General features: G+C 39.1%; 1 protein-coding gene across 2 annotated transcripts in view; it reads left to right on the top strand.

The window, feature by feature from the left end:
• The window catches only part of Prkaa2 (protein kinase AMP-activated catalytic subunit alpha 2), a 61,180-nt gene extending 51,438 nt beyond the window's left edge, over nucleotides 1–9,742 (top strand). For both annotated transcript variants that reach the window (XM_021650111.2, XM_060366065.1), the window contains 2 exons: nucleotides 2,540–2,666; nucleotides 3,132–9,742. In XM_021650111.2, the coding sequence (XP_021505786.1) occupies nucleotides 2,540–2,666; nucleotides 3,132–3,370 (366 nt within the window). In that variant the 3' untranslated portion in view covers nucleotides 3,371–9,742. The remainder of the gene's footprint in view (nucleotides 1–2,539; nucleotides 2,667–3,131) is intronic.
• The last annotated feature ends 4,789 nt before the right edge of the window (nucleotides 9,743–14,531 follow it).

The raw sequence follows: 14,531 nt of genomic DNA, 5'->3' as shown, positions 1-14,531 counted from the left end.
TCTCCATGCATGGTCTTTGTTTGGAGAATCAGTCTCAGAAAAGACCCCTGGGCCCAGATTTTTTGGTTCTGTTGCTCTCCTTGTGGAGCTCCTGCTCCCTCCAGGTCTTTCTATCTCCCTCTAAGTTGTTTAAGCAGTTGAGTATTAAGGTCCACACAAAGTTGTTTTTGATTTAGAAATAATGGTTGTGGTCTTCATGCTTTTGGTTGACATGGTTCATTTTTAAAAATTACGTAACACACAAAGCATAATAAAGATAAGGAGGTGTTGATGCTGGGAACATATTTTGAGTTACAGAATATCATTTTTGGCCAAGTAAATTGAAATTATCTAAGAAAACGGCCCACCTGTTTCATCATGGTTCATAGTAACAAAGTGTCAGAAATCTTGAAAGACAATTTTCTAATTTATTTATTTATTTGTGCATATTTGGCATGGATGGTCGGTGGCTGTGACAGCTAGTGTTCAGTATATAATATGCTGTTGTGACATGTTCATGTAGTCGCAAGTACTTTTCTCCAAGTTGAAAAATTCTATGATCTGGGCTTTAAATCCTTGGCATGTTACTTTCCTCAGTGCTGGGAAGGAAGAAAGGAAGGAAGGGAGGGAGGGAAGGAGGGAGGGAGGGAGGAAAGGAAGGAAGGAGGGAAGGAGGGAAGGAAAGGAAGGAAGGAGGGAAGGAAAGGAAGGAAGGAGGGAAGGAGGGAAGGAAAGGAAGGAAGGAGGGAAGGAAAGGAAGGAAGGAGGGAAGGAAAGGAAGGGAGGGAGGGAGGAAGGAAGGAAGGAAGGAAGGAAGGAAGGAAGGAAGGAAGGAAGGAAGGGGGATTTATTCAGACTCACAGTTTGAAGATACTGTCCATCACAGCAGGAAGTCACGGAGGCAGGAGGGTGAGGCGGCTGGCACATTATGATCAGTCAGGAAGCAGGGAGCAAGCCAGCATTGCTGGTTCTCAGCTCACTCTCCCTTTTCTCAGCCCAGCCTGTGAAATGGTGTGGACCGTCCCACCTCAGTTTGCCCCACTGAGAAAAATCTTGTGCGGACATGCCCGGAGCTTTGTCCTCTAGGTAACTGTAGCCCTTGTCACACTGACAGAATTAACCATCACAAGTTTACCTCTGTCAACTGGATGCCTGATCGATCATTCCAAAGCTGTAACCTTCCGTCTCTTCTCGCCTTAGAATCACGACCATAAAAGGCATTCAGTACAACTTCAAAAGTCCCCATAGTCTTTAGCAGCCAGCACTGTTCAGTATCAACGATCACACTTGATTACGGCACATTTTCTTACTATCAGCACACATTTTTACTTTTTTTTTTTTTTTTTCAATTTAGCATTTTGTTGCATTTTAAATCTGTTTGAATAAATATCTGTGAAGGCATTTTTATAGTAAGATACCCCTTAAACTGTGTTCTTTTCTTGAGGGTAATGAATGCTTACTTCGAAGCTCATTCATTCATCCATTCATTGATTCGCTTACTCATTCAATATAGGACAGGTTGTCATTATGTAGCTGTGGCTATCCTAGAACTTGTGATGTAGACCGGCTGGCCTTGAATACATAGATACCCAAGTGCTGGGATTAAAGGCGTAGGCCACAATACAACTGTCTCACTTTGATTTTTAAAAGTTAAGGTAGTTCTTAAATAATTTCATACGTGTATAAAATGAATTCTTATCCCCGACTCTCTCTTATTCCCCCACCCTGTGCCCCCAGCTGTTTCCTATTTGTCCCTTTCCAGATTCATGACTAATGGTTTTGTTGTGTGAGCTATTAATAAGGAGAAAAAAATTTCAAATTTATCATATAAATATTCAATATATTTTAATAAACCAGTCTTAATCTGCTTTCATTTTATTATTTTACATGATTAAATAAAATATCATTTCCTTAAACTTAAGCCTGTGTCCTTTTTCTGAAGCTATTTTATTTTGTTAAAAGAAATTTTGCTGGACATAGTACCTTATATCCATAATACTAGCGCTGCAGAAACCTGAGGTGGGAAAATTTCTGTAGATTTAAGACCAGTGCGGGACCTTGTCTTACTGTATAATTATGTAAATAGAAGGAGATGCCAACATTTTAAAAATATCTAATTGAAAGAATTTAGAACCTAATTTGACGGCCATTTTGAAAACCTCTTTGTCTGAACTGCAGCTGTGCATCCGTGTGGGCCACAAGTAACACCGCCCGCTGGCCTTGTGCTGTTTGAGTTTCATGTGTCTGCCTCTCGCCACTTGTATTTACTTCCCTGATGCGAAGGAACTGAGATTATTATTATTATTACTCTAATTATTATTATTATTATTATTATTATTAGCACTCTAACTCTTTGGAAAGATCCAAAGGGTTAGAGGCTAGAGTGTGGGATCTGAGTTTTCACAAATGGGATTGCTAGTGGGATTAGGTATGCCAAAGTGCCTGTAACGTAGAAGCGTCCACCATAAATCCTCTCCCTCATCCATACTCGCTTTTGTTGTGCTGTGCTAAGATGGAAGACATTGCGTAGTTTTAAATTTTTACTTATTTCTGGTTTTAGGTAGTGAATGCATACCATCTTCGAGTAAGAAGGAAAAATCCAGTGACTGGCAATTATGTGAAAATGAGCCTGCAGCTTTACCTGGTTGACAATCGGAGCTATCTCTTAGACTTTAAAAGCATCGATGGTAAGGAGGCTGGCAGGGATGAGTTCTGAGAAACACAACTTGGCACCATTTGACCTAGTGTTGAGATCATCTCAAAGACATGGTGGGCGAGTCCTCTACTTTTTAAAGTGGATCTAACGAAAATATAAGTGAAATTATATAGTTTTAGCAGAAAATAAATTGCCAAGGAGGTAAAGTATTTTCAGATATAAGCATATTCTCCTTCATTCAAGTACAAACGCTGCATCCTGTGTTGAGAAGGACTTAAGGGCCCCCGTTAGCTGTGGAAACGACACGCGTGGTTGGTATTGTGTTGTGACTGGCAAGGATGTGGTCAGAGCGCCTGTGCTCCTCAGCCACGGACAGCACAGTCCTCATTAAGCAACTCGCTCAGATCTGGTTTCCTTCAGTTGTCCGAGCAGCAGCTTCCCCGGGAGGACTTGGGCCAGTGTGCTTGCCACATTGACTGTTGTTTGGTCATTTCAGATGAGGTGGTGGAGCAGAGGTCTGGTTCTTCAACACCTCAGCGTTCCTGTTCTGCCGCTGGCCTACACAGACCAAGGTCAAGTTTTGACTCCAGCACAGCTGAGAACCACTCGCTTTCCGGCTCTCTCACCGGCTCTCTGACTGGAAGCTCTTTGTCCTCCGCCCCACCTCGCCTGGGCAGCCACACCATGGATTTTTTTGAAATGTGTGCCAGTCTCATCACTACGTTAGCTCGTTGATAAGCTACCACTAGTTTCCGTCTCTGTTACCGCACTGTGAAAATCACGTATACTCTTTTAAATTATTATCTCACTTTTGGGTATTGCAACATAAATTGACGTGAATATTCCCAGGTGACATGCAGTGTTGTTGAAATTACCAAAACACAGAAGTCTGGCATTTGGTTTACTTTTAGAACTCTACCATTCTACCGTGCCTATGATAAATTTGAAGAGGTAGTACCTTTAATGGATGAATATTGATGACATTTGTTAATTTACACCTGTGAGTTCACTACACATGATGAGCACACCTCACTGAGAACCAGCTAGTTTAGGGGTGGTTTGGCGATACCTCCTTGCTTTATGTCTGGTGCATGTAAATTCAGTTTGCCTCCTAAATTTCAGCAGGTGTTATTTAGGCTGTCTAGGCACTTGTTGCACAAGAAGATTAAGAAATAGAATAATTGTTTAGTAAGATATTTTTAAAATATGGAAATCTGAAAATCCTGTAACCCTAAACACCAGGAACCAAGTTCTTTTCAATGGTTTCTGCAAACACTGCCTGGTATTAGCCATACAGACCGGGTTTCTAACAACAGGTACCCAGGCTTCCCGCTTCTTGACACTTGTGCAAGGCCCCAGTTAAATCCCACCACTACCAAGCAATACAAAAACATGCAGAAATAGTAAATAATTAAATGAAACAAGCAAAATACTGACAGTCCCCAACATTTCTACTCTTTGATGTTCTATTTTAGGACTGGTGTAGGTGAGGGAGGCCTGAGAGTTCGGCTCTCTGGCATCTTTGCTTAATTCCCTTGAAGTTTAAGTTGTCATTGATGCCACCTCTTTCCTCTGTCTTCCTCAGTAGTCACTGACTTTGTTCATTGTTTTTCAATCTCTTGTGGTTTCCTTTCTTTGGTCTTTCATTTCAAAACCCTGTTTTGGCCATAGAGCCTTTCCAAAGCTCTATGTACTTCCAAAGCTTGATCTGCTGTGACCTGCACTGTTGAACCTGATTGGATAAGGAAGCCTTAAATATTTAAAAGTATATTCTCCTGGAATAAGTGTATGTGTTGTTTACATATATATATATACATATGTATTGACACATCAGTGCTTTTAATCAAAAAGAACAACCAAACTTGTGAAAATATTTTTAATTTAAGATAAAACACTGTATAGTAGGCTAGATAAAGTTAATTGATAATATGTTGTTTTGGTAAAAGTATTTTAAATTATGTATAATTTATCTAATAATTATTTATTCATTTATTGTATTTATGTTGTGATTAACAAAATCACTGACCTGATTTGCCCTAGAAAATGTTAAGCTCTTGAAAACAAAAGCAGCATTGCCTTGGCAGGTTTCTCGTCACCAAAAATAGTGTATTTTTTATTTATCAAGAAACAAATGAGACTGTTAGATCCAGTTTCTCATGTGATTATGGAAGACAAGATTGTCTATCTTTAAATAACTTTTTGAATCAGGAATTTGCATTACATCACATCAGAGAACTTTGTAGTTCTTTTAAAAAATGGTGATCAATATTTATTACTACAACTTCTCAATATCAAAATAAAAGGACCTTTGTTCGCTAATTTAAGAAAGAAGGTGGGTATACAATTTAAGGTAGTTTAAGGTTTTAATCTTTGAAAGATTGCCATCTTGTGGCAATAGATGGTAATTTTTAGTAGTTATTTTAATAGCAATACTTAGTCCTGGTTTGTCTAATGTGTTTTATGAATGTGGCATAATTTTGGCTTCTCCAAATGTATATATATCCTTTTTTGCAGGGCAGGGGAGACCACCTCATAATATTTGCCTAATTATGAACAGAAGACTTTGAGATAAAGAATTGATTGGATTCCTTACCTTTAATAACAGCACCCATGACAGTTTTGAAGGCAGAAAAGGATGCCAGAATGCTTTCTTAGTCTAGTGACTTTGATGTTAGAAGCTTGCTCATAGCAAAATTACTTTATATGAATGATTATAATGCTATTCAAGAGCTAAGAATGATTGGCTATTGTCTAATTCATTCCAGCATTTATGAATACCCAGGTTGACAGTTACCTGTTGAACCTAAGGAGAACTGAAGGTCATTTAGTTTCCTTTTAACATTTTAAACATTATTTTATGACTCTAGGCAATAGAGTAAATTGGTTTGCAGAGAGAATTCAGTGACTCATGTTGCAAAGCAGAGGCAAAATTTTGTCCTAGCACAGGGTTCTGTTGCTCTGGGGAACAGAGAAGGAAAGAATTCTTTGTAAATTTAAAATTCCCACATTTCAGTCAACACTGTGACCGTAGTAGGCACTGAGTTTAGAACTGTCTATTCTTCTGGATCCCAGGGAGAATTACTATTAGGTTGTAGATGTGGGCCTCATTTAGGTCCTGGAAATGGACTCCTGAAAACTAAGAACTCCCAGGAATAATTTTGGAATTCATTGTGTCTGCTGTGGACCCTGCAGAGGACAGTAGGTGCTGTTAGCTCCAAAGACTTGGATGAGTTCTTCCAGAAAGAATAAACCCTGTAGCTGCATGTAACCCTACTTTGCCCAAACTAGGTTACTCTTTTAGGACTTTCGCTGAGCGTGGTTGCGTACCTGTATTCCCAGAGGGGAGCATGAGGCTCCCACTTTGAGGCTACATTAGACTAGATAGATGGCAAGACTTTGTTTCAAAATGAAAACAACAAGGAAACCTTAGCCTCCCCTAAGAAAACATGGGAAATGCTTGTCCCCGAGTGCCACGGCGGTGTGGTTACGAGTGACACTCGGAAAGCGCTTCTTCCCTTTCGTGTGTTGTGGTGAGCCTGATTCAGATTCAGAACCAGTTTGTTAGCATGCAGACAGGCACCTCCTGGGTCTGTAGCTTGTATCACATGTTGGCTTTCTTAATCATACGGATGCTTTTCAGGTAGAGCATGGATTTTTTTTTCCCCTTAATGGATGACTGAAAAGTCTTAAACAAGGTTACTTATGGAAAACCAGAAGAGTAAGACCAGTGACTTACTGTTATGGCTCTGTGGAAAGTGAATCAGTTTTATTACTTCCTCAGTGGTCACTGCCCATTTTCTAAGTACTTCTATTTTGGAAAGCAAAATTGAAGCTGTCTCAAATTAAATGTATAGGGAGAAAGAAAAGCAAACCAGTCAGAAGTTAGGGCTTTCTTTTGATCAAGAAACCTTATGAGAAACCATTGCAACATCCAGTCACCTATAAAGGGAACCCTGGAGCCTAACCTAAACAGAACATAAGTCCTTCTGTGCCAGGGAATTGGCTATATGTAGCATAATAATTCTCCACTTTATGCAAATAAGTTTTCAAGGATATGTACTTCTTTCTGAGTATACTGTTTCCTTAGCTAGTTTGTACTCAGGGAACACAAATTTAATACTTGAGATGAAATAAATAAAACACAATTTGGAAAATAATGATAAACAGGCAAGTCAGGTTTTATACCACTGTATCTATCTGTAGCATCCGCTAGCATGGAAGCATGCTTAGTTAATGTGGGCTCCACACAGATGTTTCTAACTTAACAGCTTAGAACACCCCCACCACAGGCCCTGCCACTCTGTCTATTCGCTGGTTAGTAAGTTAAACTCCCAGCATGAAGTCTCTTTTTTAAATGCTCGTAGACTTGTCTGGTTTGTGTTTTGCCTTTAGCTTTAACTCTTCAGCTTTAACTCTCTACTTGTTAGCTTGTCCTTCGTCATTCTATGGCTTTTAAATAGAGATTGTGACTTCAGCAGTCCTCAGCAACTTCGTTGAAAAATTGGGGTGAAGGCTACGTGCATCTCTTAGTAAGTTTCATCTTGGACGTGGCCTCAATTTGAGACCCTAAAATGAAAAGGATAGAGAAAAAAGAGCTAGTATCCTTTGTAGCGCTAAAGTTCTGCCCTTCTTACTTCTTCAGAGAGTCTGTGTCAGTGTCCATGTCTTATGTATTTGTATTCCTATGCTAGTGTGAATGTTCTGTCTCAGTCTGCGGCCTTTCAAAGGTGTAAACTCCTGTGTTATTCTAAGCACAGCTACTTGGACTACTGGAACGCCAATGACAAGAGTCATCAGGAAATCAAAGCATAGAGTGAACTTAGCATTGGAAAATGACTGATATGTAGCGATGGCAGTGCTGATGGATTCCTGATTGTTAGCGTACCCTTACAGTACCCAGTCCAGTAAGCAGGGCCAGGAATCTCTCCACAGGTTGTACTGCCACACATGTATGCATTCAGTGGTGACTCGTTGTTCTCTGTAACAGATCACCTTTCTTCTGGACTGAACAGTTTGAGTTTGTGACACTTTTGATATTCCTGTAATAAAAATACACACTGGTGTATTGCTGGCAGGTCCTGGAGCGACATACAGTAGATAGATCCGAATATACCTAGTTTAATTACAAGAGCTAGTTGATTGCACAAACTAGATGTAATTATGTGAAATATTTATGATTCTATTGATTTTTCTAAGTATTTATAAGTTATTGAGGGTGCTTAAAATCCAGAACAATCTCTTGAACGTAATTTTCTTCTGCAATTTGATTTATGTGATTTTGGTGTGGGAAATTTTGTCCTGGGGATTGAACCCAGGGCTCCACATATGTGAAGCAAGTACATGACTGCTGACCCAAATCTCCTGCCTGTATGTATGTGATTCTTGAAATTCAGGCTCTCTTTGTAAAGGAAACTTAGCCCCTGGTCCCCATCCAAATGATCAGTGTGTGGCTGTTAACCGAATTAGGCCTATCTGAATTTCATATTGCTAATTTTTTATTTTGTGCATAACTGATAGGACAGTATTTCCATAGAGTGTGTCTCTATGAACTGCCTAATCGCTACTGGCTTGATAGAAATTCTCTCAAGCCTTTCAAAACTTGGAAATATAATGAGCTTTAAACCGAGCATGTCTGTATGTGTACATAAATATTATTTAAGCAGGTTAGGGGCATCTTTAACCAGCCTTTCCTCCAATATTTATGATGCTGTTGATGCCACTAAACATGAGGACCCACAGTCTAGACGGAGTAAGTTTTGGTTAAACTTCTTCAGCCACGGCCTGCTAAGAATCAGGTCCCATCTAGAAGTTGTCCTCCTACAGGCCTGTCTTTCGTGAGCCAGCACTAATGTTTACTGCCAGCCTTGCATAGCAGTGCAGTTTGGGACTGCATGTGACAACTATATAACTACAGTTTATGTCTGAAAGCAGCTCAAATTTTACAGAGGTAATTCATGATTATTTGGACAGGCAGGGTGGGTAAATTCAATTATATTTAAAGTGCAATTAAGGAAATTCTATGGTATAATCTCTCCATTTTTTTTTAAGTTAAGGATTTGTAGATTGTCCTAGATTGAAAAAAAAAATTTTGACTAGACTTTTTTTTTTTTAATAAGGTTTATACAGTGATTTTTTTTTTTTTTAAACTCAAGGTTTGCTATGTTGTGTTAATTTAAATTTTTAAAGAGAAACAGAAGCCTCCTAGGAAAGAAGAATTGCATTGTTATTTTTCTCCAGCTAATCTGTGCATTTTCACAGTTAAATTCTCTTGTAAATAAGGTTTGTTACCAAATGAAGTTTTTCTAGATGGAGAACATTTTCCCAGAATCAAAGAGACATAGACCCACTGTCTACACAAAGAAAGAAATAGTACCTGGTGCCTTCTCAAATCATTGCAGAGTAAGAATAAACACATGTTCAAATCCCGCTTTCCCCGCCCACCCTCACACCCTGATGCCCAGTTCTCCTGTTTCCCTGTGGACTGTCCCACAAATGGTCCTGTGGTTTGCTTCTGCCTTTTCAGTTCCACTGGACCAAACCTCACACCATCAACCACCAGAAGTTGTTTCCTGAATAGATTTCCTGTTTCATTTAGTTCACTTTTTAAAGCCATCTGGGCAGATATTTGGCTGCTTTCTTGTGCTTTTAAAACGAATGCAATTACTAGCAGCAGTCTTTATACTTTAAAGTTTATAAAGGAAAGAAATGCAGAGCTGAGGAGGGAACCTAATTGAAATCTAATTCCGTGTTTGCTACTATGGCAACACAAGTTATGTAACTTTGTGTAGTTTTCTCTTGTACAAAATGTGGATAATAACCTACCTCACAGATGTGTGTGAGAAGCTGTTTGAAAGCCCCTAAGTAGGGGTTTATAGTCCCATATTCAACGTCAATCTTTCCTTTTTTACTAGACACCTTTGATATGACTAGAATGAGTACCTTGTTTTTAGATGTTGTATGTAATAAGGGCATAGTGCTGAGAATGTTTGAGACACAGTTTCACAAATTATAGTGTTCTTATTGTAAGACACTTAAAACTCTCTTGGAAACCTCAAATGTTTAAATATCAAACTTGTCTTTTGTTTCAATAAACACTGTTATTCAGAATGTTGGCTGAAGCTGCCTTAATGTACCAAAATACAACTTTCTGTTAAGTCTGGTCACAGTTACCCATGGTTGTACTGTTGTTTTGAATATTTTTTGTGAAGTTGTTCAGAACTATGACCTTGAAGGATAGTATTTTGATATTATTTTGGTAGCGATATTTGCGTTTTTATCACATTTAGCTCTTATATGGTGATTTTTGAATGTAAAAAAACAACTGAAAGTTGGCAGATAGTAGGTTACGTATTACTGGATAGGAGTTACCTGTTTTTCAGGGACACCATGCACTCATTCTTAGTCTGTGAAATAGTCCCATAATGTGTTAACGTGTGAACTCATTGTCACAGTGCTGGATACGCCTGTATTGAAAACATTGTTAAATCGGTGAAATTGGGACTACTTTTTACAGTTGGTTTCAGAACAGAAGAACAGGCTCACAGCGATCTCATTTAAATAACCACAGATCATAATTTCAGTTTAGGCATTTTGTGTGAGTTAAATGATCAGTAGGAACCGTATAGAAAAGATTAGTGAATTGCAGCATATTTGCAGGTTCTAATTAATCTTTGCACCGTATGGAACTCATTGGCAACAAACACGAGAGAAAAGTGGCCTATCTGATCGCGTGTCTGCATTTGCCACAAAATCAAATTAAAGTCTGCTCGATTCGAAAGCTATTTTTGTTTCTCTTCAGTCATTAAGCTAATACCCTGTGTTCCAGCTAATAGTTGCAGAGAAAGCTGTTTTAGAAAGAAATTGCTTGTGACTCACTGGAGATCTCACGCCATTGTGTTCCCTTGTGTCTTTGTCACTGTGCACTGTGGTTGTTAACCTGAGCCATGCCCGATTGTTCTGTTTTTTTTTATAACCCGTTGCCACAGTTTTAAGTACTTAGGACATGTTTGTTATTTTACTCTGGGGTTTTCTCAGGTGAGCCTACTACTACATTGTGTTGTTGTTGTTATTATTATTAATTTCTTTATCCTCATTTTCCTCCTCCCCTTGCCCCTTCCTCCTCTTTTCCTCTCCTCCACCTCTTGGTTTTGTTTTGTCTTTTGAGACAGGGTCTCATGTAACCAAGGACACACGGCAGACTCTCTGTGAAGCTGAGGGTGACCTTACACACTTGATTGTCCCGTGTCTGCCTCCCAGGTTGTTGGGAGTAGAGGCATGTACCACTATTTCCATTTTACACCATAGTGGATATTAAACCCAGAGTCTCATACATGCAAGGCAAGCAGTCTACCATGGGAGTGACGTCCTCAGCCCCTCTCTTTACTTCTAAAGCACAGATACTTTGTTGACATTTATTAATTGTATGCAATGATGGATTTTGTAGATTTTTTTTTCTTTGACCATGTTTACTCTTACTCTTTCTGTCTCCCTCTTCCTGTTTTTAGTCATTCCTTCAGACAGTATTGCTTTTACTTTCAGAGCATATGCATTTATAATATACACACATAATTTTATGCCTTTATAAACTCTAGAATCCACATGAGGAAACATGATAGTTGTCGGAGTCTGACATACATACATACATACACACACCCACGTTCACACACACATATATAAAATCTTAATAACATGTATATAATCTTAACGCCTAGTTTTGGCCATTAGAGCCATTTTCCTGAAAATGATATAATTTTTAAAGGTCTATGTGTATGTATGTGTGTGCAGGGGCTTCTTGAAGCTAGAAGAGGACCTCAGACCCCCTGAACTGCAGTTACAGATGATTTTGGACCACCTGACAAGGGTACCGGGGGTACTACCTAGGTTCTCTGGAAGAGCAAGTATTCTAACCATGGACCATCTTCCTATCCCACGTTACGTAGTTCTTTCTATGGCTGAGTTACATTGCAGTGTGTGTGTGCGCACATCGCATTTTCTTTACATTCAGCTGTTGGCAGACAGCTATTGTGAATGATGCTGCCCAAACATGGATGGCAAGTCCCTCCATGTTGACTTAGAATCCTTCAGGGTTGTGTATACAGCCAGGAGTCATGGCTGAGTCATGTTGCCTTTTTTTTTTCTATTTTAGATTTTTCTAGGAACCTTCATACTGATCTCCACAGTGACCGCATCAGATTTACATTTCCAACAACAGTGTGCAAGCGTTCTCTTCCTACACGCCATGCAACTTCCCTAGCATTTGTTCGTTCTTTCGCCTGGGGTAAGAGAGAGTATTGTTGCTTAATTTCCATTTTCCTAATGCCTAAAGATGTTAAACCTTTTAAAAATATTTATTGGCCATTTGTATTTTATGCTTTGAGAATTGTTTGTCCATTTAACTAGCCCATTTGCATTGTTCAGAATTGAGATATTTAGGTTTTTGGTTCTTTATACAGTCTAGGTAGCAATCCTGTTGGACTTATAGCTAGCAGTTTCCTCCACTCTGTGAGCTAGCTCTTTGCTTGATTGATTCCTTCATTGTGCAGAAGATTTTTTTCTTTTATTTTTTTGAGATCCTAATATAATGACATCATTCCCTCATTCCCTTTTCTGCCTCCAAACTCATGCATCCCTCCTTGCTCTCTTTTAAATTCATTCTATCTTTTAATTCTTGTTGTGTGTGGGTTTGTGTTTGAAAACACTTTAACATAACGAGCTCAGCCTGAATAATGTTACTTTTGTGTATATGTTTTCAGGGCTGATGTTTTAGTCTAAGGTAACCAGTTGGTGTGTTCTACCCAGGAAAGAAAGTGGTTTCTCCCCCTTTAATCATTTCTTACTTGCTGGCGGTTCTTTGTGATGACGGAGGCCTCCTGATCCTGTACCTCCACCCACATTAGCATGTCTCTTACTGCCCATGTTCAGCGCATGTTCAGGCAGTCATGCTGATGAGGCTTCATGGTTGTAGCTTCTGATATTTCTAGGAGACGTAATCTCGGAGCAAGCTCCCTGTTCCTCTGGCTCTTAGACTCTCTCCGCCTCCTCTTCAAGGATGCTTGGACATTAGGTTCAGGAGTTGTATCACAGGTGTATTCATCTGGGACTAGGTTCTGCAACTTCCTGGTTGTGGTTTTTGTAACGGTCTCCATCTGTATAAAGAATAACTGCTAATGAATGTGCACTTATCTGTGGGCCTAAGGACAAATGTTTGGAAGGTAGTTGGGGATTATGCTGGTTTAGCGAAGTGGTGGTTGTAGGTTCTCCAAGATCCATGGTTTCACTGATCCAGGGTGGTTGGCTACTTTTCCAGTACCAGGTATGATTTCCCGCTTGTTGAATAGGTCCAATGAGAGAACTGGTGGTTCCTGCCAAGGTATGTGAACCACTGCTATACCTTAGGATGGCTGTGCCATGCTGGCAGTTGTTGAGGTTCATTGATATGATCGCTACGTGGGATTGTTGGTTGCCTCCTTCCTTGAGAAGCTTTCATGGTGCCTTGTGGTACCAAAGAAGCTAGTCCTCACAGAGGAGGCTTTTGGGTCAGTTCTAGCTCAGGAGCCTCTGGGAACTGTGAAATCCATGGTGTCTTCAACAATAAGGACTTACCACCTACCTTCGGGGAGCTACCAGTGACAATCACAATGGCCTATAATAGTGTTTTGTAAAGGAAGGCTATACAGATGTTTTTGGCTTCATGCAACCCCGTTTTTCAATTAGTTTTAGTCTCTGAGTCATAGGAGTCCTTTTCAGAAAAACCTTGCCTGTGCCTGTGTTATAAATCTATGTTCTCTCAGTCTCAGAGTTCTAGGTCCTATATTAAGGTATTTGATCTTTTCTGAATTGATTGGTTTCTATAGAGTGAGGCAGATGACTTAATTCTCATTCTCTTGCTTATAGATATCCAACTTTTTTTTTTTTTTGTAGTACCATTTGTTGAAGAAGCGGCCTTTGCTCCAATCACTTTTTTTATTTTTTATTTTTTGGCATCTTGGTCAAAATCAGATATGTTAACAGTATCAATTTTAGCAGTCCATGAGCATGGGAAGGATTTTCATCTTCTGCCGTCCTTTCCAATTTTTTTTCCCCTTTGGTATTTAAAATTTTATTTTAAAACATATTTTTTTCTTTTTTAAAAAAGACTTTTTTATGTGCATTGGTGTTTTTGCCTACATGTATGTATATATCCATAGCCATAATATATATATATATATTTTTTTGCAGCTCTAGTAAATACATTTTTTTAATTTCTTTCTCAGCATGATTATTACTGGTATATAGGAAGGTTATTGATTTTATATGATATTTTGCTGACAGTGTTTATCAGTTCTAAGAGGTTTGGATAGACCATTAGGCTTTTTCATATTTTACACTTAGTATGTATATAATATGCGTGACAGTTGCATGCTTGCCTTGGTGCTACCATGTGCTTCTGACATGGAAGTCAGAATGTAACTTGCTGGTTCTCTCCTTCTACCATGTGGGTTCTGCCATTTGAACTCAGGATGTCAGGCTTGGCAATGAGTGTCCTTGCCCGCTGAGCCTGTCTGGTAAGGTCGTTTAAGCATACGGCCATGCCGCGTACAAACTGGGATACTTTAACCCTTTCTGAGATGTATGCCTTTAATTTCTTTCTCATGCCTTATTGCTCTGGCTGAGATTTTGAACACTGTATCAAATGATAGTCATGATAGTGGGCCCCTTTGTCGTGTTCCTGATTTTAGAGAAAATGTTTTTTTCTCATTTAGTATAATATTGGCTATAGGTTCGATGTATACATCCTGTTATGTTGAGATATATTCCACCTATTCCTAGTTTGTATGTAGGGGATGTTGAGATTTGTCAAATCCTGCATTGATTGATAGGATCATATGGTTTCTTTCCTTGACTTATTTATATGGTG

This window comes from Meriones unguiculatus, chromosome 12 (genome assembly GCF_030254825.1).
Source record: "Meriones unguiculatus strain TT.TT164.6M chromosome 12, Bangor_MerUng_6.1, whole genome shotgun sequence".
Lineage (NCBI taxonomy): Eukaryota > Metazoa > Chordata > Mammalia > Rodentia > Muridae > Meriones > Meriones unguiculatus.
This window is presented reverse-complemented; position numbering and strand designations above follow the sequence as displayed.